The sequence below is a fragment of the Panthera uncia genome, chromosome B4, assembly GCF_023721935.1.
Source record: "Panthera uncia isolate 11264 chromosome B4, Puncia_PCG_1.0, whole genome shotgun sequence".
In the NCBI taxonomy this organism is placed as follows: Eukaryota; Metazoa; Chordata; class Mammalia; order Carnivora; family Felidae; genus Panthera; species Panthera uncia.
In genome coordinates, this window is record NC_064809.1 from 24,986,537 (window position 1) to 25,013,479 (window position 26,943).

The following is a 26,943-nucleotide window of genomic DNA, read 5'->3' on the forward strand; positions in this document are numbered from 1 at the left end:
TATTAATATGGGTCAGAAACAAGACCAATGAGTAAAAAAAACTGGCCCAAGGAAAAGCTGCCTCGTAAGTCTGACAGGAGAAAGACAGGATACACGTGGTATCAAGACGTCGAAACATCCCGCTTAAGAGGGAACACTGTACATAAAGACTGTATGGAGAGGTGTAACAATGGAAATAGCGCAAGAGAAACTGGACGAGGATAAAGACAGAGAAATAGTGATATGATTGAGATGTGTGTGCTTAGGTGCCCACCTAAGGAGGTCACAGACGTGGCCATGCGTGTACTTGGAACACAGAGTAAGTACAGAGGCAAGATACAAGGATACTCTTGATACTCTTCTGACATCTGCTTTAAGTCCAACTTTGTATGGCAGCACCTGGCTGGCTCAGTTGGTTAAGTGTCTAACTTCGGCTCAGGTCACGATCTCATGGCTTGTGGATTCGAGCCCCACGTCAGGCTCTGTGCCGACAGCTCAGAGGGAATCTCCCTCTCTCTCTTCCCCTCCCCTGCTCACACTCTGTCTCTCTCAAAAATAAGTAATAAATAAGTAAAAAATAAGTAGATAAATAAATCCATGTTTGTACTAAGTAGCCCACATGTTTTTCAACTGTATGGTTTTGCATGAGTTCATCTTCAAAGGTTAGAAAAAACAGTGTGTGACACTATATTAAACTTAAGTGGGAGCAATAAATAATGACAAACACTTTGAGAGGAAGTGACCTCTCACACTTAGAAATCAAATACATTTGGGGCACCTGGGTGGCTCAGTTGGTTAAGCAGCTGACTTCGGCTCAGGTCATGATCTCGTGGTTTGTGAGTTCAAGGCCGACATTGGGCTCTGTGCTGACAGCTAAGAGCCTGAAGCCTGTTTCCGATTCTGTGTCCCCCTCTCTCTACCCCTCCCCTACTCACGCTCCGTCTCTGTCTCTCAAAAATGAGTAAATGCTAGAAAAGAATTTTAGAAATCAAACATAATTAAAAAAAAATACTTCAGGAAATTCAGGAGAAGGTAAAGCATAACAGCAGAACCAAAACACTCCAGAGACACAGTTCAAGAATGGTTTTCAGTTCCAAAAATGAAATTCTGAGTTTATGCTCACAAATAATCCTAAAGGGGAAAAATGAAAAGGGCATCTACAGGAAGCTTCGGCTGGTTAGTGACCTGTTTTTGATAAGGTCAGACTTTAAAAGTTCATGTGCAAACATGAAGGAGGATCAGAATGCCTGAAGTAGAAAATACACTGAAGCTGACCAAAACGACAAAAACTATTTACATATGTATATGTAAATTCATCATGTGTAATTACAGTATAATCACACTTATATAAATACATATACATTTTACTCATGTTCACAAGAGCTAAGTTGACAGCCCCCTGTTTGAGGTGGACGTAGAATTTTTTTGTTAGTCTCAGATTTGGAAGGTTCTCATTTGAAGACAATGCCAATTGTCAAAAAAAACCTCTCCCGTATACTGAAAAAATTTACCACTCTCACTCTGCTACCTCAGGGATTAATATATTTAAACACCAGTAGGGATCTTATTCATATCAGAGGTCACAAAACCAATGCTGTCGGCACCTGTACGGTCATATGAATGAGTCGGAAAGCCCAGACATAAAGCAACAGCAAATGTTGGAGTGTGGTGACCTGGAGAATGCATCCTCTATCAAAATAAATTCAACTTCAAACTTAAAAAATTAGATGGGATGACTGGGTGGCTCAGCCAGTTGAGCATCCCACTCTTGATTTTGGCTCAGGTCATGATCTCACAGTTCATGAGATCAAGCCCCATGTTGGGCTCTACACCGACAGTGTGGCGCCTGCTTGGGATTCTCTCTCTCTGTCCCTCTTCCACTTGTGCACAAGTGCACACACACGCTCTCTCTCGAAATAAATAACTAAACATTAAAAAAATTAAAAAATAAAAATTAGATGACTGGTGTGTTGGCCAAACAAAATAGTCTCAGATTTCACCCGAGCGCCTTCTGCTTGCAATCCCTGGGTCAGCGTATTTCTGAGATTCAGAGAGGTTAAATTATTTGCCCCAAGCCTACAACCAATCGATAGAAATATGTACAGTGAAGATATTAAATTCCAGAAGCAATTCACTGGCTTACCTGACAATATAACCTGATTCAAATGCCGAGGGGTCCAAGTCTGTTTTCCATTCGAGTGGTTCTACAAAAACATATTTTGCCTCCTGGGGATATTTGTAGATAAAGCTCTCCACAAACATCATAATTTCTTTCAATATTGCTTCATTGAGAGGAGTAATTTCCAAGGTTCTGGTCCCGTATCCGGCAGCGGTCCACTGCGCCGACCTGGTCAGCGCCACGCCCATAGTATCAGTCAATGCTCAAACCCGAGCTTAGCACACGCACTGCCGAGTAAAAAGAGTTAGACACAGAGGACTGCGGCCACCTTGTCCCTGGAACATTTTCACTTTCAAGCAATCCAACTCACATTCTGCTTCTTAATCTTCAAGGCTGATTTTTAAATCATCAAATTATACTTTTAATGCAATAAAAACAGTGCATTTTCACTGAACCAACTCTATGGAAAACTGACTAGTACTTGGATTTTCCCATACCTGTCTGCCCTGAGGTGAATAACTTTCTCATGTCCCTGGGCCTAAGAGAGAAAGTTCAAGTAACTGGAAACAAGAAAACAGAAAAAGAAATGGGTCCCAGGTCTGCCGGAGCTGGAGGCTAAGTGAGCAACGCTCTTCCGGGCTGGACTGCTCATCATTTGGAACCGTGCCATTAAACTGAACTGTTATTCTTTTTTTTTTTTTAATGTTTTATTTTATTTTTTTGAGAGACAGAGTGCGAGCAGGAGAGGGGCAGAGAGAGAGGGAGACACAGAATCCAAAGCAGGCTCCAGGTTCTGAGTTGTCCGCACAGGGTCTGACACAGGGCTCAAATCCATGAACCGTGAGATCATGACCTGAAGTTGAAGTCGGATGCTCAACCAACTGAGCCACCCAGGCGACCCGTGACTTTCTTTTTAAAAGGTAACATTATGTGTAACATTAAATAAGAGCCAAGTTAGAAAGCAAGTTCTGACCCTAATTGTGAAGATTCAAGGCTTTTTTCCCGGATAATCCATACTTGTTTGCTTTCTCCTAAAAGTGATCATGAAAGCCTTCCTTCCAGAATACTAACGTGGTTATAAAGTTAAATATAAAATATAATTAGCTCCCCCCCCCATAATTACTACTAAACCTCAGAAGTGGTTTTAGTAAAAACCAAGAGTCTACAGAAATGACTTGGAGATTCGGGGTTTGTACTGTATTACATCTTGAAATCCAGTAACAGGACATCCAGATCAGTGGCTCTCAGCGAGGCAGTGCTCATAATACAGAAGAATTATAAAAGACACTTCATTATTGAAATGAAAGGGACATCACTGGCGTTTAGTGATGAGGACTGAGAATGTTCCATGTCCTGCAATATGCATGACAGTCCTCAGAAGGAAGAATTACGCTACAATCTCCAGGCATCTAGTAAGTGGAAAACTTCAGGTAAGTAATACCTGCGCTCAGAACCTACTTCCACTTTGCAAATAATCACACTATTTTTTTTCACAGTTTTAACACACACTAAATCCGTCAGGATTGCAACTATCATATAAACCAAAGGAAGGCTGAACATACTTTGTTTTATATGGAATTTACTAATTTTATATGGAAGTGTACCAAAATGCTGGTACACCCTATACAGGCAACACCCTGTATAGGTACACCCTATAGGTACACCCTATACAGGCAACACCTTGCCGGAAGACACTTTAACAAGAGCTAAGAAATGCCAAAAGGGCTTCTTTTCATCATGATAAATTTTTATAGAAAAGTAAGTGTAACATATTTGAAATTTTCAAATTGTTTTTCCTCAATCTGGTAAACCAGGAGCTGTGACAGTGAACAGGTTTCATTTAAGAAGGCTGGTTGGCAGAAGGTCTAAGAAAATCTCCAGGAAGGGGGACTAGGACAATCCAGGAGGCAAATAAAATATTATCAGAGGGGAAAAAGTGGAAGGAAATTCCGAACAAGACAAGACAGGTATAAAAAGAAAAAAAAAAAAAAGAGGTACTTTGCAGGCTTGGCTGAATACATTTTAAAAAGAAAACAGGGTAATGTTTTTCATCAGAAATGTAAGAAATTTCTGATGGCTTAATTTACCAAAAGAACCAAAGCTACAGCATTTATTCCACTAACCCAGAGGTGTTAAAAAATGGTCAGTGTAACTCAGGTAAAAATATAAAATGAAAACTTTTTTTCCCTAAAACAAGCTACTCCCCAGTTTCTACCCATTGCCATCCAGGAGTTCTTTTGGCCTAAGAACCACGGTTACAACGAATACATGTCAATACATAGTACATGCCTTTGCATTAAGTTTTTTTTTTTTTTTTTTACGTTTAACGGTTAAAAGGAAAAAAGTTTTTGTGCATGTGTTTGCATAGATTGAGAATCACATATTCATCTTCTCTAATTTTACTCATTTTCTCTACTAATCAAATCGATATAATACAATTTGTTTTTCTTTTTTAAGGGTTAGTTGCAAGCTTCTTGTATCATTAATAAAATGAAACACGTCCGTGAATAATGTCTGTAATACTTGAGCAAAAGCAAACCTGAATTCTCAATGAAGCTAAGGGAATTGTAAACATCCGCTCTAGGATCTAGAAATGTGGCTGGTAAGGTCGATTGGGAGTCTGTGCACACACTGGCATTTCTAGAATGATGAAGCTTCAGAAAAATGAAAATTTCAGAGAACTGATATGAACAGGGCCCTGAATCAAAAACTACGTTCAAACCCTGTGTGAAAACACGCGATGATGGCACCGATCAGACCTGTGACAAGCGTTAGAGTTGAAGGCTAAGAAGTTTCTAGGGACGACGGGGTAGTGGAGACAGGAAGGAAGGGGCAGGCAGCGAAGGCTGGATAGCGAGGAGGGAGCAGAGCTGAACGGGCGGAGGGGAAAGGCGAAGAGGGAAAGAGGCAGGGAGGCGGCGGGAGAAACAGAACGGATTACAGAGGAGATGTGGTCCCGACAGGGAGGAGTGGGGGGCTCGGGGGCGAAGGAGCAGAAGGTGGCTGGGCAGGAGCAGGGTGTCCGCAGGGGGGGGGCAGGGGCTAAACGGGGGTGGGAGAGAGAAGGGGAGAGATGGATCTCAGTCCCGAGGGGAGGAAGGGCAGAGGCGAGAGAGACAGAAGCGGCGAGAGAGACAGAAGCGGAGCCCGGAAAAGACCCCCATTTCTCGAACCACGCGGAAGGCGGCAAGGACCCCAGCGCGGAGCGAGCGCGAACTTCGGGACCCCGGCCGCAGGGGCGGCGGCGAGTCTCCGGCGGCCGCCCCGCGCCCACCAGCCGCACTCACCTGCAGCGCCCAGCTCCGCGCCCGCACTGCGCCCGGCGCCGCTCGCCGCGCACCCGCCTGTTGCTAGGACGCCAGTGAAACGCCCGGCGCCCGCGCAGAGCGTCGCCGCCCCGCGGAGGAAAGCTCTGAGCCCGCCCTCCGCGCCGCAGCTGCCTGCCGTGCGATCGCGCCCGGAGCCCGCCCAGACCACAGCCGCGTGCTCCCGGCGGCCCCGCGCCCCCGCCGCCCCGCCGCCGGCCCTGGTGGCGCCCGGCTTCGCGGGGTTTCGCTAACGCCTGCAGCCGCCGCGTCCCCTCCCTGGGAATAGTGTTATTCGACCTCCTTCTGCCAGGAGGACTCTCCCTGAATCACTCCACCAGGTGGGAAACGTTTACCTTAAAGAAGGCCACAGCAGTTAGGGGTTTGAGCAGCAAATCAATATGACCGGCAGCAAAGAGAAAATGTTCGTTAGAAACCCCGTTTTCGGGGTCTCCATAGGCTTCTGGACAGATGTTCCGTAATATTCCATAAGGTATTTATTCTATGCACCTTAAATCTCCGTGGAGTTCGCAAAATAGCGCAGAGCCTCTCAGGATATTTGAGGCCTGAGTGTGCTTCCCAAAAAGCAAATGTGGGGGAATAAGCTAATACGCACTAGAAAAGCAGAAAGTGCTCTTCAGTAGTTTAATTCCGAGAATTGGAATGAAATGAAAGCGTTCCCGTCTCTTTGTAAATGTCTTTTACCTTTTACCAAGATGGCCTTAACCCCACCTGTAGATACTTCTACCAACAAGAGTCCCAAGCTCTGAAAAACCAGCAGGGGCTGAAGGAGTAGATAAAAGAAAATATTGGGGGGAAAATAATAAAAGAGATAAAAAACAGTATACTGTCTTTGGGGGACGAGTGTTTAGGGACTGATACTGGATAATTTAGGGTGGCGGAGTATTTAGGAACTAGAACTGGATTCTTTCCCTAAAGTCAAAAGGGCAGATATGTGATGATGTTAGGATATTACACGTCAGGAGATTATATTGTCCTGGCTTAGAAGCGGAGCCTTTCTGCAGATACACTGAGAAATGAGATAGAATAGGCCTTTGTTTGGGGTTCTTTTCTTCCTTTTTTGAGAGTATAAAAAAAGTTGTTTGAAGTGGAATCGTTTTTGCCTAAAGTAGCCTTTACCTCCAGAAAAGCCTATGTTTGCAGTGGGTCAAAACGGAAGGTTATATGTTAATTAGGTATATAATCTTAAGGAAGCCCTTTGAAAAATGAACAGAGTGCACTCTGAGACAACCTCAGCATCATACCTATAGAGTGATGCAGGTCACAAATCGGTGAGGATCAGAATCCACCCTTTAGAGGGGTGCTCGAACAGTCCTGGAGCAGGGAAATTTCCTTGGATACTTTATGTTATTCGCATATTTTAATCAACTGTTTAATGTGAGACAGCATTAGTGAGCCCCACATAGAAACTGGCCAGAAATCTACAAATTCGGGACGCTTGACCGCGGTTTGCAAAGTGGGAAAAGCCAGTGCCCGCCGAGATCTGAGCAGCTGTGTCCTCATTTGCCAAATTCATGGCAGATGTCAGACTCTGCCATGGCTTAATCTGATGGCAAAATTTGAATTTATTAACCCTGACGTAATCTAAGAAAAAAAAAAGGCATGTAATGATATGCAAATTTGTAGAATTCCCAGCTAGCTGCTTCTAATTTTTCCTTGCCATGTTGGGGTACTAACTTGGCAGACCTTCTGCTCTCAGCTTAAATGACTACTTCTCAGAGTGTGGACCACCCAGACTGAAGAAGCCTCTCAGTAGGATTTGTCCGGACTAGCCTGTCTTATTGCCTGTTTGCTACTTCAATAGTAGGCTCCATGAAATAGGGGCCTTTCTGGCTCCTTCAAATCTGTGTCATAAGATCTAGAAGAGTGACTGACACATGGGAAGAGTAAAATTGGTGAGTCACCTAGTCAAAGGTGCCTTGCTACCTGGCATTCTTTGTTGAGCCGGGCACCAGAAGGGTGGAGCTCTCATTTCCTTGGACACAGGTGACAGAACCAGTTGGGTGATTCTAAGTGGCTGTGTTTGGGAAAGAGCCTTGCACACTGAGAGCGCACGCAGGAGTTTGCTGTAGCAGAGGCCCTTCCCAGCACTGCCGTCAGCTAGAGCACAGACATGTGACCCAGTTCTGTCCAATGGAACTTTACAGAAAGTCTGCTAAGGACTTCTGGGAAAGACTTGAGAGTTGTGGGGGCCCTCCGCCACAACTTCCTGTCGGCTCAACATGCCCTCTGTGAAACCAGCCGCCTGGCTCAGGCCAGCTCAGATCCTGGTGCACTGTAGAGTTCAGGCCCAGATTCTGTGTACTGCCATAACAAGGTCCACAGATTGGGTGGCTTCAAATACAGAAGTTCATTGTCTCACAGTTTTGGAGGCTAGAAATGTAAAATCAAGGATTGGTTTCTTCTGAGGGCTGTGAAGGAAGGATTTATTCCAGGCTTTTCTCCTTGGTGTATCGATGGCCATCTTCATGTCCACATGACGTTCTCCTTGTACACCTGTGCAAGTGTTGTTTTTTTCTAAGGATACTAGTCATATTGGATTAGGATCCACTCCAATTAACTCATTCTAACCTGATTAGCTCTGTAAAGATCCTGTCTTCTTTAAGGAGATATTCAGATTTCAACATATGAATTTTAGGGAGGACGCAATTCAACACACAACATTATGTAAACAAAAAAGTCTGCGGGTCTCGGGGGCCCATTCACCTGTGTTAGAGTGGGGCTAACTAGTGCAAAGCAGCCAAGAGAAGCATTTACAGGCCACAGCCAGGAGGAGGTGATAGGCCAGGTTGGTCTGAGTGTCTAATACCTCAATCAGAAAAGGACCGAAACACATGGAACCTGGTAAGGCTTGTAGGAAAGTACAGTGGCTTTCATTGAACAGTGATGGGGTTAAGTCTCATTAAGGAAAAAGATTGCCTCTCAGTGGAAATTTTCAGGATATTTCAACAGAAATTCTGACGATAGAAAAATGCATGAAGACTGATGAAGTTCTAAGGACCAAGTTTGCCAGATCCTACCTTCCCTTATACATAAAGACCAACAATCAAAGCTGCCTTCCTGTGCACAAAGATATTTCTCAGCGATACACTACTGACCAAGGCCCATGGTCTGGAAATGAAATGGCTCCTTCTCCTTAGATTCTAACCTCCTAGACCTTCATTTATTCCATAAATGATTTTTTTTTTTTTTTTTTTTGGATACCAACACGTGCCAGACACTCTGTTGACAAAACTAAGTTATCTAATTTGGGTACTGGCAAAAACAAACAAACAAACAAAAACAAAGGGGTCCATTAAACTCTATGCAAAATCTCTGGCAGAGAAGGAAGGCCAATAACATGGAGCGCACAGTAAGCAGAAAGTAGGGAGAAGAGGATGAATAGGTGGGCAGGATTCCATAAAGTAGGGGTTTAAGCCATGATAAAGAATCAGATTTTATTCCAAGAGCAAGTGAAAGTTTTTGGAGGATTTTAAGCAGGGTGTGACATGATCTGATTTGTGTTGTTAGCCATTCTGACTGTGTTGGGCAAGTAGGCTATTAAGGTACAAGAGGTGAAGCAGAGAGACTATTAATAAGCCATGTTGGGTCAAGTTCCCCCAGGAAATAGACTCCAAGATGGAGAAATGCATGTGAGAAGTTTACTTAGGAATATCCCCTGGAAATGAAGGCAGTGGGATTGGATGAGGGAAGCTGAATTGCCGTCTGGTCATGACTAGAGCTGCATGGAGAGCTCTAGAACCAGGATGGCCCTGCAGTTTTTGCATATTGAGGCAAGAGGGCTGGGCCTGTGTATTCCCCTCACCCTTCAGTAGAACGTTTGCTGATCTAGACGGCTTACCTGGTGGGGTGATCCTGACCCTCTGCTAAGGGATCTGAACCGCTGGCATCAGCCCTTCTCAAACAGTGGCTATTTTATTTGCGCCTTTACCATCAAAATTGGGCAAGTATCAAGTAGTTTCAGATGGACCACCCAAGTTCCAAACAGATCCTTCTCTTACCTGACAGCAACACCACCTCTGGGTCAGTTTCTCTGTCTAGGATCATGACTCCTTTACTTGCCTGTTGGCCTCTTGCACAAAGAGCCCAAAGTCATAAAGTTACCAAAGGTGAAAGTTTAATGTCCCTTGCTGGAACTTTTCCCCTCTAGGAACCAGGACTTCTAAGTGTACAGAGCCCATATTTGCAGTGAGAGGAAGTACAAATTCCCCCAAGTGATGGGTAAGCAAGACCACTTCTACCTCCACCTCTTAGTTCTAGAATCTATGTATTTGACCTTTACAGGTCACAGCCCCATATAATGGCTATTGATTTAGGGTATACACTGCAGTATGGAGGGTGGTACCCCATCCTTACAGGGTATTATCTCCAAGCTGGCACTACAACTGTGCCTTCAAAAGACCACTTAATTGCTGTGTTATGATAGTAGTCCAAAGCCACTTTGGAGATTATATGTGCCCCTTCACTGAAGTGTTGAGACTACATGACCGTCTCTAAAAAGAGAAATATAGCAGAAGGGGCAGGGATGGAGGCTATGTGTGGACCCAGCAAAATGAGCTCCCTCTTGCTTATGCTGAGTGTGCAGTCTAATAGCAGGGGCTGACACTAAACTTCTAATATGGCACATTTCGGGAGACTAACCAGGCCTGGGGCGCAGGTCAGTTACATTGGGTTGCTCCCATTTTGGAGGTGGCAAAAAGATTCCTCCTTACTAGGACCGATGCGTATTCCAAATAGAGATTTGTCTTTCCTGTACGGAATGCCTCTGCCAGAACCACCATCAAAATGCCTCATTCAGGGGAGCCTAGGTGGCTCAGTTGGTTAGACATCCTACTCTTGATTTGGGCTCAGGTCATGATCTCATGGTTTGGTGAGATCGAGCCCCCACATAGGCTCTGCACTGATAGCGCAGAGCCTGCTTGGGATTCTCTCTGTCTCTCTCTGCCCCTTCCGCGCTTGTGCGTGCTTTCTCCCTCTCTTTCAAAAAAAGAGAACTTCTTTAAAACATTTTTTTTAAAAATGCCTCATTTATCGATGTGGTATCCACACAACATTGCCTCAGAACAAGAGACTCATTTTAGAGCAACAGAGATGCAATGATAAGTTTCTCACTATGAGAGCCACTGATCGTAATGTGAACTGCATCACCCAAAGGCAGCCACCCTGGTAGGGTAGTGGAATGACTTGTTGACATTCCAGCTAAGGTGCCAGTATGGAACAGCACCTTGTGGGGCTAGGTCTCCATCCTCCAAGATGTGATTTATGGACTGAGTTAACAGTCGACGCGTAGTGCTATTTTCTGTAGTAGCTGGAAATCGTGGCTGTACAGACCAAGGAGTGAATCTTATCATAATCATCAATGACCCACTTGTGGAATTTGGGCTTCCCATTCTCATGGCCTTGGGGTCTGCCAGTTAGAAGCCCTAGTTCTCATGGGGGAGTTGCTTCCATCAGGGAATACGATACAGGTTCCATTGAACTTGAAGCTGTGACTACCACCTGACTGCTTTGGGGTCCTCATGCCAGTGAACTGACAGAACGAAAACAGAAAACAGGGACTTATTACACTAGTTGGGTCATTGACCATGATTACTTTGAGGGCCAGGATATACCATCAGGAAGGAGGATGTTTACAACCCAGAGACCAAGGGGCTCAACTCTTAGTACTTGGGCAGTTCTTAGTACCTCCATACCTTGCAGTAACTATGAATTGGAAATCACAGAGACCGCAGCCAGATAAGACAGCAAAGGGCTCCAACCCCTCAGAAATAGAGGTCTGGGTCATGCCACCAGACAAGCATCTCAGACCAGCCAAAGTAACAGCCATAGGACATTTGAAATGCATGGTCAGCTTTCTGTTTCTACCTTGTCTTTGCTGTTTCCTACCTGTAGTCTCTAGCCCTTTAGGTGAGAAAGAACAGAGCAAGGAGATGAGGGAAAAGGCCAAGGAACCTTCAAAATTGTCTCCCTGTCATAAGCCAGCTTTGCATTCTCTGCATGAAGTCTAAACTGACTCTTTCTCTAGTAAGAGTATCTCTTGGCTCTTCAAAAACCCTGCGCTGTTGGTGCCCTTCCTAGAGCTCCATCCCAGAGCTAGTGTCTCCATTCCCTTTGGGAATCTAGCATTTCGTACATCTGTCTACTGAGGGCTTAGAGCTGCCGTCCCACCTCCACCAACCTCCACCAGACCATGTCCCCCACAGCACTCCCATCATTCCCCCAACGCACTCTGCAAGTGCAGGCCAATCCCATCACAAAAGAAGCTTTCCTCCACTCTGCTGCCGAAGCCACTGTACCCATCCTGTCTGTCACTCCCAGGCTACTCCACTGTGTCCTCCCCACTCCCAGCTGCACAGGGCAAAGGACACATATTTGGGTATCTAAGTGGTCTCCTTAAAGTCCTTTTTCTTCCGCCTCTGAATTTGGGTTGGGAGCAGATGAGTAGAGAAGAGAGAGCTAACACGGCTTTCTCCGAGAAGCTCCTCCCTGGGAAATCCACTCATTTCCCTTCTATAACTTCAGTGTGGGTGAGTCAGATAATTGACTTTCCAGTTATAGCCCTTTACCATTTTACATCTTGGCCTGGTTCCTCACCCTGGAATAAATTGTCCATTGTATCTTGATCCCAATGTCTTGAATTAGTGAAACAGTTTTACCATAGTATTTATAAGGTAGATGTACAAATTTTGGATGGTTACACAGCAAATCATAACATACATTGCCTTACAAAGTGAGAATTATTCATTTTTTGTTTACACAACTCTTTCTTTTTTGATGTATTACAATGAACCTGTGTTCCCATAGTAAAAAATCAGACTAGTATCAGAAACAGTAAACACAGGACATATAAATAAATTTAAATTATATATACATATTAATTAATATCCATTATTTGCCATATGTCCAATAACAAAGTATGATAAATTATTTCATATATATTGAACAAAATGACTTTGATTCCAAAGTAAAATTACAGGATTGCCTTAAGCATTTTGAGGCAACTTTATGGAGAAATGATGTTTTTGCTGATCTTTATCTTGTATTTACGGGTGATGAAGTTGATTGACTTTTTGACTAGGAAATTTGAGTGAGAAAATAATTAAAGTGACTGGAATCTCATGACTCCAGTGAAGCATGTTATAAGCTTCATACTATCGAAAAGAAAAAGAAGAAATAAACCTAGAGAGGCGCATTCTCTTCTCAGTTCAATCAACATGATAAAAATGGTCTATAGGGTTAATGAAGCTTAGGTGCCACGTCACTAGACTTCCAGTCAAATGTATGCATTATGCACATCCCCAGAGTGCACTAAGTTGTAGGGGGGACCGAGGAAGGGAAGGAAAATGAAATAGGTGAAACATGGCAACAGAATACAGATAATGGAAAGCAGAAGAGTTGGAATGGCTTGGGAGAGGGTAGAAAGCGGAAATCTAATAGTCTAAAGGGGTCAAAGCCAATAAAAATGAAACATGTGCACATAACAGACCCTGGAAAGAGTCAGAACTAGGTAGCATCTCTGAAGTGGCAGAGTGGACTAAAAACAGGAAGGCAGCTTGAAAGCCTCATTGGGGTAGCTGGACCCCAGCATCCTTTTCCTCAACAGAAAAGATTTATAAGTCGGGGCACCAGGAACAGCTGAGAGCCAGGAAAACATGGGTACACTGAACGCTAAGAATCTCCTTAGCCTCTTCTCCTGGCCACCTTCCTCACAGTGGCAACCTGACTTGTATCCTCACGCCAAAGAGCTGAGACTGACCAGCCTGAAAGAAAAGATCTGTAGGTGCTGACATTTAAGAGTCCTTTCAAGCAGGTACACAGGTATCGAAGTAGGGGAAGTATGTAGGCAGCATGGTGCAGGAGTGATGGTAACAGACTCATCCTCTTTCTCCAGAGTAAAAAGAAAATTGGCTCTACAAAAGAAAAATCAAGAAATAGCAGTTTAGGCATTTCATTTAGAAAGGTAGAAATGTTGATCAATACCAAAGACAAGTAAAAGTTGTCCTCTCTGTGATTTTTAAGCAAAACACAGCTGGGAGCTATTCAGCTTCTCAAGAACAACCAGAGCCGTCCACTTTGTAGAAGGCTGGTTCCCCATCATCCAGTCTTGGCTAATAATCACACAGACTTAAATAGATCCAGTGCTGATGGACACGGACCATTAGAGGAGGTAAAGCCTCTGTGACAATTAGCTATTGCTGCAATAATGCTGTATAACAAATGACCCCCCAGATCAGTATACGTGTATTTATACTCACATGGATCTGTAGGCCCCTTGCAGTTTCCATGCAGTTTGGCTGGTCCAGGTCAGGCCTAAGTGGCTCTGCTTCGGACTGTGTGCTTCTAGGCTTGGTGTCAGCCTGTGAATCTGCCCCTAAGCCTGGGAGCATCTGCTACCTGTTGCATGTCCTTATCACAGCGAATCACTGCCACGGACATTCCAAGTCTCTGACTGCATCGTGTCAAACTGATATCCTATTGACCAAACCAAGTCATGTGGCCAAGCTAGGGACCCATAACTGGTTTTCTGCCCAGCCTGAAGCCATGGCAAGGTTTGGGTATATGACACTGCTACAGCAGAATGAAGGCATCATTGGAACTAATAATGCGATCTATCAGAACACTGTTCTTCACTCATCATTCATCATCTATCAGATGTATTGTAGTTTTTGGTCTTCATTCCCGTTACATTATCATGGTGGTTCAGTTACCTTATCCTATTCTCATTCCTCTGGCAAGAATATCTAGGATGCATGGCCAGAATTAATGCTTACATGTTCTGATTTGCTCCTTTATCTTTATGTAGTTATTCTAAGCCCTTTTTTATGCTTTTATTAATTGTTTTATTCAAAATCTTTCCCTTTTATTCTAAGCTCTCTCTTTTATATAAATAGTACAGAATACTATAAAAGATGTTTAATCCCATTTTATGTGAAGTAGCCCTTGGTCCCTTTTCTGAGTTTTTAAAAGGCAGAAACTCAGCAAAGTACACTGGAACGTAGGGAAAGTTATTTGATATAGAAAGTGTGTAGTCTAGCCAAGAAGTGATTACTCCAGAAATCCTCATGGAGAATAAAGGATTTAATGTGCGACTTGATATTTTGGAAAAACAAACTGAGGATTAATAATATCCGGGTGATGTCTCCCAAAAACACCAAAGGAAACAGTGAAGACGTCTTAAAAGAATGGCTTCCAGATGCCTAGTAAATCATGTGTCCCTAACAAATGAGAACATGACTGAGGGAGGATATTACTTATTTTGAGAAGACCCGCATTCTTTGGGTAACTGGTAGTAGTTTGCACTTGAACGTTGTAATATTACCAAAGAGATAAAAGCCAAGAGTATTATCCTTTTCAAATAATGAAATGATGGATAAATTATTTACAGCGAACGTCAGATTTACCACTCAGTGTGATTTGTTTGTAAGAAAATAAATAAATCGGGGTTTTACAATGAGGTGATTTGTCTGTTTCACTGATTGGAATATATCTCAAGAATCTTGTGAAGTGGGAGAGGATAATTGAAAAGAGGGAAGGAAGGAGGATAAGGAAACCAAAATGATGCTTTTCAGATAGGAACATTTTCAGATACATAAATTAGAAAGACTCTGGAATCTGGGAGTTGATTTCTTCCAAACCATCTACACCCACATACTCTTTGGAAAGAGTTCATGTGCTCCCAGTGTGGAAACCACTGACTTAATTCATAGATAGAGCTCCCCATATTCCTGTGCCCTTTGAGGTCTTAAGTCATTTCCTCTGATGCAATCCAGCATGGATTTGCATCAATCAAAATGTGCCAGTACCTATTAGCTTTCAGAGTTGGGGTCATGAAGAGCTTTGGTTTAGTAAGGTCACAGGCTTTGGTTTTCCATATTGAAATCTTTTGACTTTCTCTGTGTTTAATTTTCTCATCCCTATGATATTACCTGGCAAGTGTTTGTGTTTGAGCAATTCTTCTCTGCATCTTGTCACTGAATTGAAAACAACAGAAACAGCAATAGCAGCAGGAAAAAGCCCAATGTCTAGGGATCACAAACAGATTGTAATCGGATATTATAAAACAGAGATTAGAATGTGTGCATTCTGTCTGAAGGGGATATTGCACTTAATCAATTAAATTTCCTATAGAGGATATTAAGCACAAATGGACCATTTCACAATTTCCATGGATACTAAGTGCTTGAAGTTGGGGGGGGGTGGTGGAGAGGGGAAGGGGGAAGGAAGTCTAAATGAGCAAAATTAATCTTCTGTTTCCTTCCTAACTGGCAAATCAGTTGAAAGTAAGAGGCAGAAGCATAGGTTAATAAACCATATGCAATATATTGCCAGTTGTCATTTGAAGGAACTATTTTTTCTTCTGTCATATTGATTGCCTAAGTGTTATAATAACATCGCAGGAGCACTTTGGGATTAGGAAAGCCCCGATAATTTCCCCCCTCCTTTGCAAAAGTGTCTACTTGTTAGCTTCTGTAAACTTACTCTGTCCTGGTTAAGATTAGGTTCTGGTGTGAGAAACAAAGAAAAAACAGTGGTTTACTGAAGACAAATTTATTACAGTGAGTCTGGGGTGAGCTGTTAGGGCCTCAGCAGTAGCGCTCCTCTGCAAGGTGCTGAGGGACCAGGCTCCTTCACTGTGCAGGGCTGCTGTGTCCAAGACCTGCCCCATCTGCAGCCATCATGACTGCATTCCAGCCAATGGGAAGGAGGAAAGCACGAAGACTAGGGGCAAAAGTCACACGCTGGCTTGCTCTTAGGGAAATCGTCACAGGGCATTTCTACTTCTGTCTCCTAGGCCAAAGTTAATCATATGGAACATTTTGCCTTTTACATTTTGAAGCTAGCTTAATAGGTATGTAGAAATTTAAATTTGTTACATTTTCTTAAGATTTGACACTTTTATCATTATAAAATGACCCTGTTTTTCTCTAGTAATCATTTTTGTCTGGAAGTGTATTTCATCTGATTTAAAGAGAGGTACGCCAGCATTCTATTTGGTGTTTTTCTGGTATATCTTTTCCAATATTATACTGTCAATATTTCTGGAAGCTTATATTCTAGATATGCTCATCGTAACAGAATATAGCTGACTTTTTTAAAAAACACAGTCTGCAATCTTTTTCTTGATGAAGGTATTTATGTGATTATGCGTCATTTTATTTAGTGCGTTTATTTGTCCCATCTTTTCTAGGATTCTTTTTCTCTGTTGCCTTTCATTTGGATTATTTTTTTCTAACCTGATTTTATCCCCTACTATTTGAAGTCATGTACTCTGATATTACTCTTTTTGTGTTGAACCCCCCCCCCAACTTCATAATTAACTTATCTAAGTCTCAAGTTAATACCTTTACCTGCCTCCTAAACATTACCCTCATCCCTATCAGAATTATATTCCTCTCTGGCATAATATGCTGTTGTAGTCATACGTTTAATTTTTTAAACTCCTTAAAACATTAATATTGCTGTTTTATACAGTCATCATTTTATATTTTTTATATTTATCCATGTTTACCAATTTTTTTATTCTTCATTTCTTTTTAAAATAGAAGTATTAAGGTATGATTGACATACAATAAACTGTACATATTAAAAATGTACAATTTGATCAGTTTCAGCATATGGGGAACAGTCGTTGTAATCAAGAGAATGAACATATCATCACCTCCAAAAGATTTCTTGTGCCCCCTTAATCCTTCACACCTGCCACTTCATTATACTGGTGGTTGTAGTGTGACAGGCAGGAACATAAATGCAAATCCTGTTACTCTATTGTGGCTATTAGTAAACATCTCTTCATTTCTGTTTGTATCCAGACGGATACATATATATACACATATATGTACAGATATATATACACATGTTTACACAAATATATGTATAGATATGTATAGATATGTATATATAAAATTTATTTTTTAATGTTTGTTTATTTTGAGAGAGAGAGAACGCAAGCAGGGGACGGGCAGAGAGAGAGGGAGACACAGAATATGAAGCAGGCTTCAGGCTCTGAGCTGTTAGCACAGAGCCTGACATGGGACTCAAACCCATGAGCTGTGAGATCATGACCTGAGCCAAAGTCGGATGCTCAACCGACAAAGCCACCCAGGTGCCCCTATATTTTTTTTAGAATAGAGCTGTAGGTTCAAAGTGAGTTTTGTTCAAAATGAATGTATCATTCTACAGTCTCCTGGCTTCCTTTGTTGCCATCGGGAAATCAGCTGTCAGTTTGTTACCCCTTTGAAGGTAATATGTCTCCTTTAAATATTCTTCTCTTTGTCTTCTGTGCTCTACAGTTTCACTGTAATTTGTCTGGTTGTGGGTTATCTTTATATTTATCCTGCCTGATTCACACTGTGTTCTTGAATCTGACAGAAGATACTTTTAAATAGTTCTGGAAAATTCTAAGCCATGTTCTTTTCACATATTATCTATTACCTCTGCCTCCTTTCTCTTTTCCTTCTGTAACTCCAATTAGACACATTTCCACTCTATCACCATTTTTCTTAACCTACTTTTCCCACATATTTCTGTGTGACACATTGGATAATATCTTCATGCCTAAGTGTCTTTATCACTACTCTCTTCAGCTGTGTCTAATTTACTGTGAAGCCTAGCCACTGAGATTTTTTTTTTTTCATTTCAGTTATGATTTTCAGTTCCAGGTGCTCCATTTGGTTCTTAAATTTCATTGTTTACTCCGGATAGCTGTACAGATTTTCAAACTTTTCTCTCTACATGCTGAACATAATTTTATGATATGTGTCAGATTATAACAATATATATCAAGTCTTTTTTCCCCCCTGATCTCTCTCTCTATTCTTGCTGCTTCTCACTCATGGTATATTGTTTCTCTCTGTATGTTGAATGATTTTTGGTTGTGAGTTGCTTGCTTATCTTGGAAATTTATTTTTCAAGGAATTCTTGGAGAACTGGGAGAGAAAAGTTCTCTCCAGTCCTGCAGAGAGGATTGGAATTTGCTTCTGCCAAATACCTTTGGTACTACTGTAAACTACCAATGTCATTTTACACATTTGGTATGTAATTTTTCATTTAAAAATATATCATGTGGGGCACCTGAGTGGCTCAGTTGGATGAGGATCCAGCTCTTGATTTCAGCTCAGGTCATGATCTCATGGTTCATGGGATGGAGCCCTGCATCAGGCTCTGTACTGACAGTCTGGAACCCGCTTGGGATTCTCTCTCTCTCTCTCTCTCTCTCTCTCTCTCTCTCTCTTTCTGTCCCTCCCTTGCACATGTGCTCACTCTCTCTCTCTGTCTTTCTCTCTCTGCTTTCTCAAAATAAGTGAACATTTAAAATAAATAAATAAAAATATATCATTAAATGCCTGTTATCCCAGGTAAATTCATATACTGATTATTTTTAATGCTGCCTAGCATTCAATAATAAGGATATATTGTAATTTATTTTTGTTTTTAGTCAAAGTATAGTTGACATGCAATATTATATTAGTTTAAATGTACAGCATATCAATTCAACAATATATACATTACAAAATACCATGATAGGTAAGTGTAGTTATCATTTGTCACCACACAATGCTATTACAATATTATTGACTATATCCCCTATACTGTACTTTTCATCCCTGTCACTTACTTCTTTTATAACTGGAAGCTTGTAGTAATTATTCCCACCTATTTTGCATATCACTCCACATCCCTACCCTCTGGCAACCAACAGCTTTCTATATTTATGAGTCTTTATACTTTTGTTTTATTTTGGTTTTGATTATTTTATTTTGTAGATCCCACATTAAGTGAAATCATATAGTATTTATCTTTGTCTAACTTATTTCGTTTAACATAATACCTTCTAGGTCTATCCATATTGTCACAAATGGCAAGATTTCATTCTTTTTTAATGGCTTAGTAATATTCCAGTGTGTGTGTGTGTGTGTGCGTGCGTGCGTGCCATATCTTCTTTATCCATTCGTTTATCAGCAGATACTTCAGTTGCTTCCATATTTTGACTATTGTAAGTAGTGCTGCAATGAACATGCTTATAGCTTTTCAAAATAGGGTTTTCATTGTCTTTGGGTAAATACCCAGAAGTGGAAACACTGGATCATATGGTCTTTCTATTTTTAATTTTTTGAGGAATCTTCATATTGTTTTTCATAGCCACTGCACCAATTTACATTCCCCCCACCCCCAACAGTGTACAAGGGCTCCCTTTTCTCCACATCCTTGCCAACAATTTTTACCTCTTGTGTTTTTGGTTCTAGTGGTTTTTGCAGGTGTAAGGTGGTATCTCATTGTGGTTTTGATTTGCATTTCCCTGATGATTAGTGATGTTGAGCATCTTTTCATGTGTATTTTGGCCATGTGTGTGTCTTTTTGAAAATGGCTTTTCTGGTCCTCTGCCCACTTTTTAATCAGATTATTATTTTTTTTTTCTGTTGAGTTGTAACAGTTCTTTAAATATTTTGGATGTTAATCCCTTATTGTACATATCATTTGCAAATACCTTCTCCCATTCAGTAGATTGCCTTTTTGTTCTGTTGATGGTTTCCTTCACTGCACAAAACCTTTTTATTTTGATGTAGTCACAATAGTTTATTTTTGTTCCCCTTGCTTAGCAATAAAATATTGCTAAGGCCAATTTCCAAGAGTTTACTGCCTGCAATTTTTTTTAGGAGTTTTATGGTTTTAGGTCTTTCATTTAGGTCTGTAGTCCATTTTAAGTTTATTTTTATGTGTGGTGTAAGTGGTTTAGTTTCTTTTCTTTTCTTTTTTCTTTTTTTGCAGGTAGCTCTCCAGTATTCCCAGCACCAATTATTGAAGAAATTATCTTCCCCAATGGTATATTTTTCCCTCCTTCATCAGAAAGTATTTATCATGTAAGCATGGATTTGTTTCTGGGCTGCTAATTCTCTTCCAATGAACTATGTATATTTTTGTGCTAGTACTACAATGTCTTGAATACTATAGCTTTGTAATATAGTTTCAAATCTGGGATTGTTATACAACTACCTTTTTTCCTCTTTCCTAAGATTGCTTTAGCAGTTTAGGGTCTTTGTGGTTGCATATAAATTTTAGGATTATTTGTTCTAGTTCTGTGAAAAATGCTGCTGGTATTATGATAGGGATTATATTGAGTCTGTAGATTGCTTTGGGTAGTATGGGCGTTTTAGCAGTATTAAGTCTTTCAATCCATGCGTATGATGTCTGTTTTCACTTATTTGTATCATTTTTAATTTCTTTCATCAGTGTCTTATAATTTTCAGAGTCCATCCTTTCATATCCTGTTTAAATTTATTCTTAGGTATTTTATTCTTTTTGGATGCAATTGTAAATGAGGTTATTTTGCTAATTTCTCTTTCTGATATTTTATTATGAGTACATAGAAAAGCAACAGATTTCTGAATATTACTTTTTATCCTGAAACTTTACCGAATTCAGGTATTCTAATAGTTTTTTAAAGAGTCTTTCGGGTTTTCTCTGTATAATATCATGTCATCTGCAAATAGTGACAGTTTTACTGCTTCCTTATAAATTTGGATGCCTTTTCTTTCCTTTTCTTGTCTGATTGCCATGGCTACGACTTCCAGTACCATACTGAGTAAAAGTTATGAAAGTGGACATCCTTGTCTTGTTCCTGATCTTAGGGGGGGAGCTCTCAGTTTTTCACCATGGAATATGATGTTAGCTGTGAGTTTGTCATAGATGGCCTTTATTATGCTGAGGTGTGTTTCTTCTTTACCTACTTTGTTGAGAGTTTTTATGATGAGTGGATGTTGAATTTTGTCACATGCTTTTTCTGTTTCTATTGAGATAATCATATAACTTTTATTCTTCATTTTGTAATGTGGTGTATCACGATGATTGATTTGTGGATACTGAACCATCCTAACATCCCTGGAATAAATCCCACTTGATTGTAGTAAATGATCCTTTTAACGTATTTTTGAATTAGTTTACCAATATTTTGTTGAGGATTTTTCTATTTGTGTTCATCAGGGATGTTGGTCTGTAACTTTTTGTGTGTGGTAATGTCTTCATCTAGTTTTGGTACCAGGGTAATGGTGGCCTTTAGAGTGAATTCAGAAGCATTCTTTCCTCTTCAATTCTTTGGAGTAGTTTGAGACAGATAGGTATTAACTCCTGCTTAAATGTATGGTAGAATTCACTTGTGAAACCGTTTGGTGTTGGACTTTTGTTAGCTGATTTTTTGATTACCAGTTCAATTTCATTACTAGTAATCAGTCTGTCAGGTTTCCCATTTTTTCCTAATTCAGACTTGGAAGATTGCATGTTTCTGGGAATTTTTTTTTCTTTTAGATTGTCCAGTATTTGGCATATAATTTTTTTATAGTAGTCTCTTGTAATCCTTTGTATTTCTATGGTGTCAGTTGTAACTTCTCCCCTTTTATTTCTTATTTTATTTGATTATTTATTTGATCTCTTTTTTTTGATGAGGGCTTAAAGTTTATCAAGTTTGTTTATCTTTTCTAAGAACCAGCTCTTAGCTTCGTTGATCTTTTCTTTCATATTTTTCTTTTAGTCTCTATTTCATGTATTCACACTCTGATCTTTATTATTTCCTTTCTTCTACTAATTTGGGCTTTGTTTTTCTTCTTCTAGTTCCTTTACATGCAAGGTTTGTTTATTTGTGATTTTTCCTGAGATAGGCCTGTATTACTATAAATTCCCCTCTTAGAACTGCTTTCACTGTATCCCAAAGATATTGAACCATTGTGTTTCCATATTCATTCCTCTCTCTGTTTTTTTGTTATTTTTTTTCATTGGTGGCATGTTGTTTAGCTTCCATGTGTTTGCGTTCTTTCTATTTTTTTCTTGTAACTGATTTCTAGTTTCATACCATTGTGGTTGGAAAAGATGCTTGATATGATTTCAGCCTTCTTAAATTTATTGAGACTTGTTTTGAGGCCTACCATGTGATCTATTCTGGAGAACATTCTATGTGCCCTTGAGAGGAATGTGTATGCTACTGTCCTTATTTGGAATGTTCTGCATATATCTGTTAAGTTCCTCTGACCTAATGTGTCATTCAAAGCCACTTTTCCTTCATGAATTTTCTGTCTGTATGATATATCCATTGATGTAAGTGGGGCTTTAAGCTCTCTACTGGATCTTATTACTGTCAATTTCTCCTGTTATATCTGTTAATATTTGCTTTATTTATTTAGGTGGTTCTATTTTGGGTGTATTTGTTATATCCTCATGTAGGATTGATCCTTTTATAATTATGTAATGTCCTTCTGCATGTAGTTTATTTTTATTTCAGTTATTATATCCTTCAGCTGACGGTTTTGGGGGGTTTTGTTTGTTTGTTTTTGTATTTTATATCTCTTTGTTGAAGTTCTCACTGAGTTCATCCACTCTTCTGTCAATCTGGTATCTTTATGACCATTACTTTGAACTCTTTGTCAGGTAGATCACTTATATACATTTTGTTTAGCTCTTTTTCTGAGTATTTTTTTCTTGGTCTTTCATTTGGAACATATTCCTTTGTCTCCTCATTTTGTCTGACTCTGTGTTTATTTCTGTGTACTAGGTAGGTCAGCTATGTCTCCTCATCTCGAAAATAATGGCCTTATGTAGAAGATGTCCTGTGGTGCCCAGTAGAGCAATCTCACTGGTCACCAGAACAAGGTGGTCCACAGGTGTTCTCTCTGTGGGCTGCACGTGCCCTCATGCTGTGGTGGAACCACAACTGTTGCAGGTGTACTAGTGGGCAGGTCTGGCCCTCAACCTCACCATCAGCTATGATCAACCGTGACTACTGCAGGCACACTGGTGGGCAGGACTTGGCAGATCCATAGGAGAACAGCAGAGCAGGGCAAGTGGTGCTAGCAAGGTAGAGAGTATCAAAGCTGGCTCACAAAAGCCTCCTGCCAGCTAGTCTGAAGGAGCACAAGAAAAATGACATCTGCTCTCTCTTCTGTTCCCAGAGAAAACTGCAGCTCCCCATGCCTCTGGCACATGTCCTAAAATTATTCAATAAATTTCCTTTATGTATAACCCAGGTGCTTTTCAAAATGCTGCTTCTATGCTGGGTCTGAGACCAAGTAATAGAACATGCTGGCCCTTTAAGAGTAGTGACTCACTTTCCTATAGTTCTGCCATCTTCCAGAGTGAATTCCTGCTGATGTTCAAAGCCAGATATGGGGTAGGTCCCCAGGGCTGGGGCTGCCCAGTAGGGCTTGATCCCCCTCTTGCTTGTGGGTGGCCTCACTGGGGTTTGGTTCCCAACCACATCTCAGCCCCTCCTACTCTCTTAACGTGACCTTCACTTTATATCTTTAGCTGGAAGATCTGTTCTGTCAGTCTTCAGGTTGTTTTCAGAGTGAAATGCATGACATGCAGTTGTTGCTTTGTTTTGTCTGCTTGTGAGAGGAGGTGCATATATACATTGCTTGTGGGAGGGAGTATATATGTGTATACATACACACACAGACACACGCACATTGACTAGAAAGTGGGACTGCTAGGGCAAAGAGAATGTACACTTAAAACATTTTTTATACATACTACACATGGCTTTCTGAAAAGATTCTATCAATTTACAGCCTACCAATATATTATACCCATGTCCTTGGCAACACTGGATATTATCAATCTTTATTTTGCTCATCTGATGAGAATATTATTTAATCTGCTGAATCTTACTATTAATGAGGCTGAACATGTTTGCTTACTTCTGTTGACCATTTGCTTTTCTCTTTGTGATTGCTGTTTGTCTAATTTACCCATTTTCATAATTTTTTCTAGGTCATTTTCCTATTAATCTGTAGATATTTTTTGAACGTTATGAATTTTACTGTCTTTTGTTTAAACATTCGACCCAGGAATAACTTTTAAAATATAAACAGGAGCCAGTATAAATTAGAATCAAAATGTTTTTCGTAATAGATATTGTTCTTGGGGCAAAGATAGACACTGTATAATTGTAAACAGTGAATATTGTGATCTGTCAGCTCTTTGCTATTCTCAAATTTTTATACCATGAGTATGATAGTGCTCTTTGTGACTACTTTTGGAATTTATATTTTTTCATTTCCTGTTTCTAGTCATTACTTGAGTTGAGTGCTTAACTGGCAATTTGTGGGTATTCAAATCGAAGCAAAAGAGCCCACCAGTGAGTAGAAATTGCATATTTTCTTGTTGAGAGAATTAAATATAATTGCTTCCTCAATCTGTTTTTAAAAAGTGTTAAGGATTCATGTATCAATAGTCATAATTAGGGAACTATTTCTAGTCAGATTTCTAATGCTTTACTAGAGAAATACTTATTTTGAGAGACTTTAATTTTTTGAATTTCAAGTATTTAACATGTAATCAATTTTCACCAGATAATTCTGTCTCCATCATTTATCTGGAGCAGTTATATTTACATTTAACAATTATAGTTGGAGGGAGATTTTAGCATCATTGGAATTTGAAGTTTTGCTAACCTATATTTTACTATTTCAGAAAATGTCTATTATTTCAAATGACCACTGTAATCTCTGTTTCTTGTAAAATTCATGCTTGGCTTCCTCAATCAATTCTTTTGGGCTATGATTTTTTTAAAAGTTATTGAGAAAGCCATTTTGTGATCATTATTAAACATTGACTATTGGTGGTTTTTTTTTATAGGTCTTTATAAGGTGAGAGGAATTGGTTGGCTGCATAAGTTGAAATAAACTGAAAAATTATAAAAAAAATTTAAGTATCCCATAGGAATGCTTTCCTGAGTGGTAGAATACATATCATATAAAATGATTTAACATCAAAGATTTTTTTAAACTGCTTTGATTTCTAGCATTTATATTGCATTTTAGTGCATATCGCTTTTAAACCAGGAACATTCAGGGCTTCACAGACTCAAGTTAGATAAGCATTTAGAGGAGAGGCATGTTAATTGTCTTAAAAATCAAGTCTTTACTTTGAGAAATAAGTTAGGTCTCAGAGATAAGAATCAGCACGATTTAGAAATTATATTTCTCAGAATGGTCCCAAAGAACTTCCTAATAGACGTGTAAACAAACATAGGAATTCATCTGATTCAGGATTGATCTTGAAAAGTTAAAAGGATGACAACAAAGGTTTAGCAGTGCTGTAGTCCACTGATGTCTGATTAAATCATTTTAAGCATTCTTTGCCATTTAAATAATATCGAGTATTCTTTCTCATTATTTCCACAACATATAATTTAAGGTAACAAAAGTTTATATATTTTGAAACGCATATCCATTTGATCATTCCAAATGAATTAAATAAGACAGAGGAGGGGGGTAGATAATACTGAATTGTCATTCACAAATCTTTATGCAAATAGCCTGGAAGAATTAAATGACTACACATAATTGGTTTTCTTAAGGTACTGACTGATAAGGACTATGAACCTGGGACTTCTTCAGTAAAGTAAAGCCATATTTAGCTGGTATGTTATACGCAATGCTAGTTCTTCCTACTAAATTGCTGTAATCAGGTTATTTGGAACCTGAGCCCAGTCAAAGTTACATAGCTAAATTATCGGTCAGACTCTGGAATTATCTGAATTTGGGATGCAGGGCATCAGCCAGGGCCAAAAGGGAGCAAGATCAAAGTGGAAGCCAACACAGCAAACAAAAGAAGAATTCAGGAGTATTTGTGTAGGAGTCAGGTTAAATCAGAAATAGGAGCTAGGGGCCCTGGAATTATACCAGCATACCGAAGTTAGAGGGAACTCCATCTTCTCTTCTCCCAGGACCCTAGGTGAGCAGAGATATACTAGCATAGAAAGAAGAGTGCAAGAGGGCCCTAACTTGTAGTCTACTGCTAGGCAAAATCTCTAGCTTCCCAGAGGAGTCTTAAAAATACATCCTATTCTTAGTAAAACTGGAAAGTTAGCTTCTATAACTGACCCTAAATTTTATAACAGATGTATAATTCACATTATGTTTTGTGTGTGGAACACATAGGTATTTATATCGTATAGTTTTCTTTGTAAAAATATCATCATCTATTCTAAATATTTATTAGAGGCAACTTCTAGTACTATTTACGATTCACATATTTTACATGATTCATATATTACTTGGCAGTATGCGAGCAGAGTAGTCAATTCTCTATTTCCCTTTGCAAAAGTATTTAATTAACTTAGCTCTGTACTTAGTACGTAGAAAGTTCAATAAGGCATGAAATTCAATAAATAAAACTACATTTTGGGAAAACAACCCCTTGGGGAGAAAGTGTTGTAGTCTTCCTTTTGCAGTATGGCACTGGTTTAAACAAATACAGTGTATCCATGTGAGGGACCCTTACACATCTTTTAAAAAGAGTGAGAGAGATCTAGACTGATATATAAAAGCTTTAAAAATATATTGACTTTTAAAAAGTCAAGCTATTAAGCAATCTTTAAGTAGTTTTCAGAGGGTGAAGTGCAAGCTGTCTACTGAACCAAAGACCCAAAAAAGAAAAAAATGTCTGTGGAGAAGTAGAGTTTGTCCAAAGGCACAGGTCAACAATAAAGTCTCTTGGTGTTTATCAGCTTGCAGAATGCAGAGAGAGAGG

The 26,943-nt window shown here is 40.0% G+C and overlaps 1 protein-coding gene and 1 long non-coding RNA gene across 4 annotated transcripts in view; one reads left to right on the forward strand and one right to left on the reverse strand.

Moving 5' to 3' along the window:
- The window catches only part of ODAD2 (outer dynein arm docking complex subunit 2), a 178,692-nt gene extending 173,218 nt beyond the window's left edge, over positions 1 to 5,474 (reverse strand). The window contains exons 1-2 of the mRNA XM_049626936.1: positions 5,386 to 5,474; positions 2,123 to 2,385 (exon numbers count right to left, since the gene is read on the reverse strand). Coding sequence (XP_049482893.1) covers positions 2,123 to 2,346 — 224 coding nt within the window. The 5' untranslated portion in view covers positions 2,347 to 2,385; positions 5,386 to 5,474. The remainder of the gene's footprint in view (positions 1 to 2,122; positions 2,386 to 5,385) is intronic.
- A 56-nt stretch (positions 5,475 to 5,530) lies between these two features.
- The window catches only part of LOC125920032 (uncharacterized), a 124,099-nt gene continuing 102,686 nt past the window's right edge, over positions 5,531 to 26,943 (forward strand). Inside the window, exons 1-3 of one of the 3 annotated variants that reach the window (XR_007456918.1) lie at positions 5,531 to 5,744; positions 16,217 to 16,273; positions 20,191 to 20,282. This is a non-coding gene — a long non-coding RNA (uncharacterized LOC125920032). The remainder of the gene's footprint in view (positions 5,745 to 16,216; positions 16,274 to 20,190; positions 20,283 to 26,943) is intronic. The other 2 variants (XR_007456919.1, XR_007456920.1) reach the window with 2 other exon arrangements.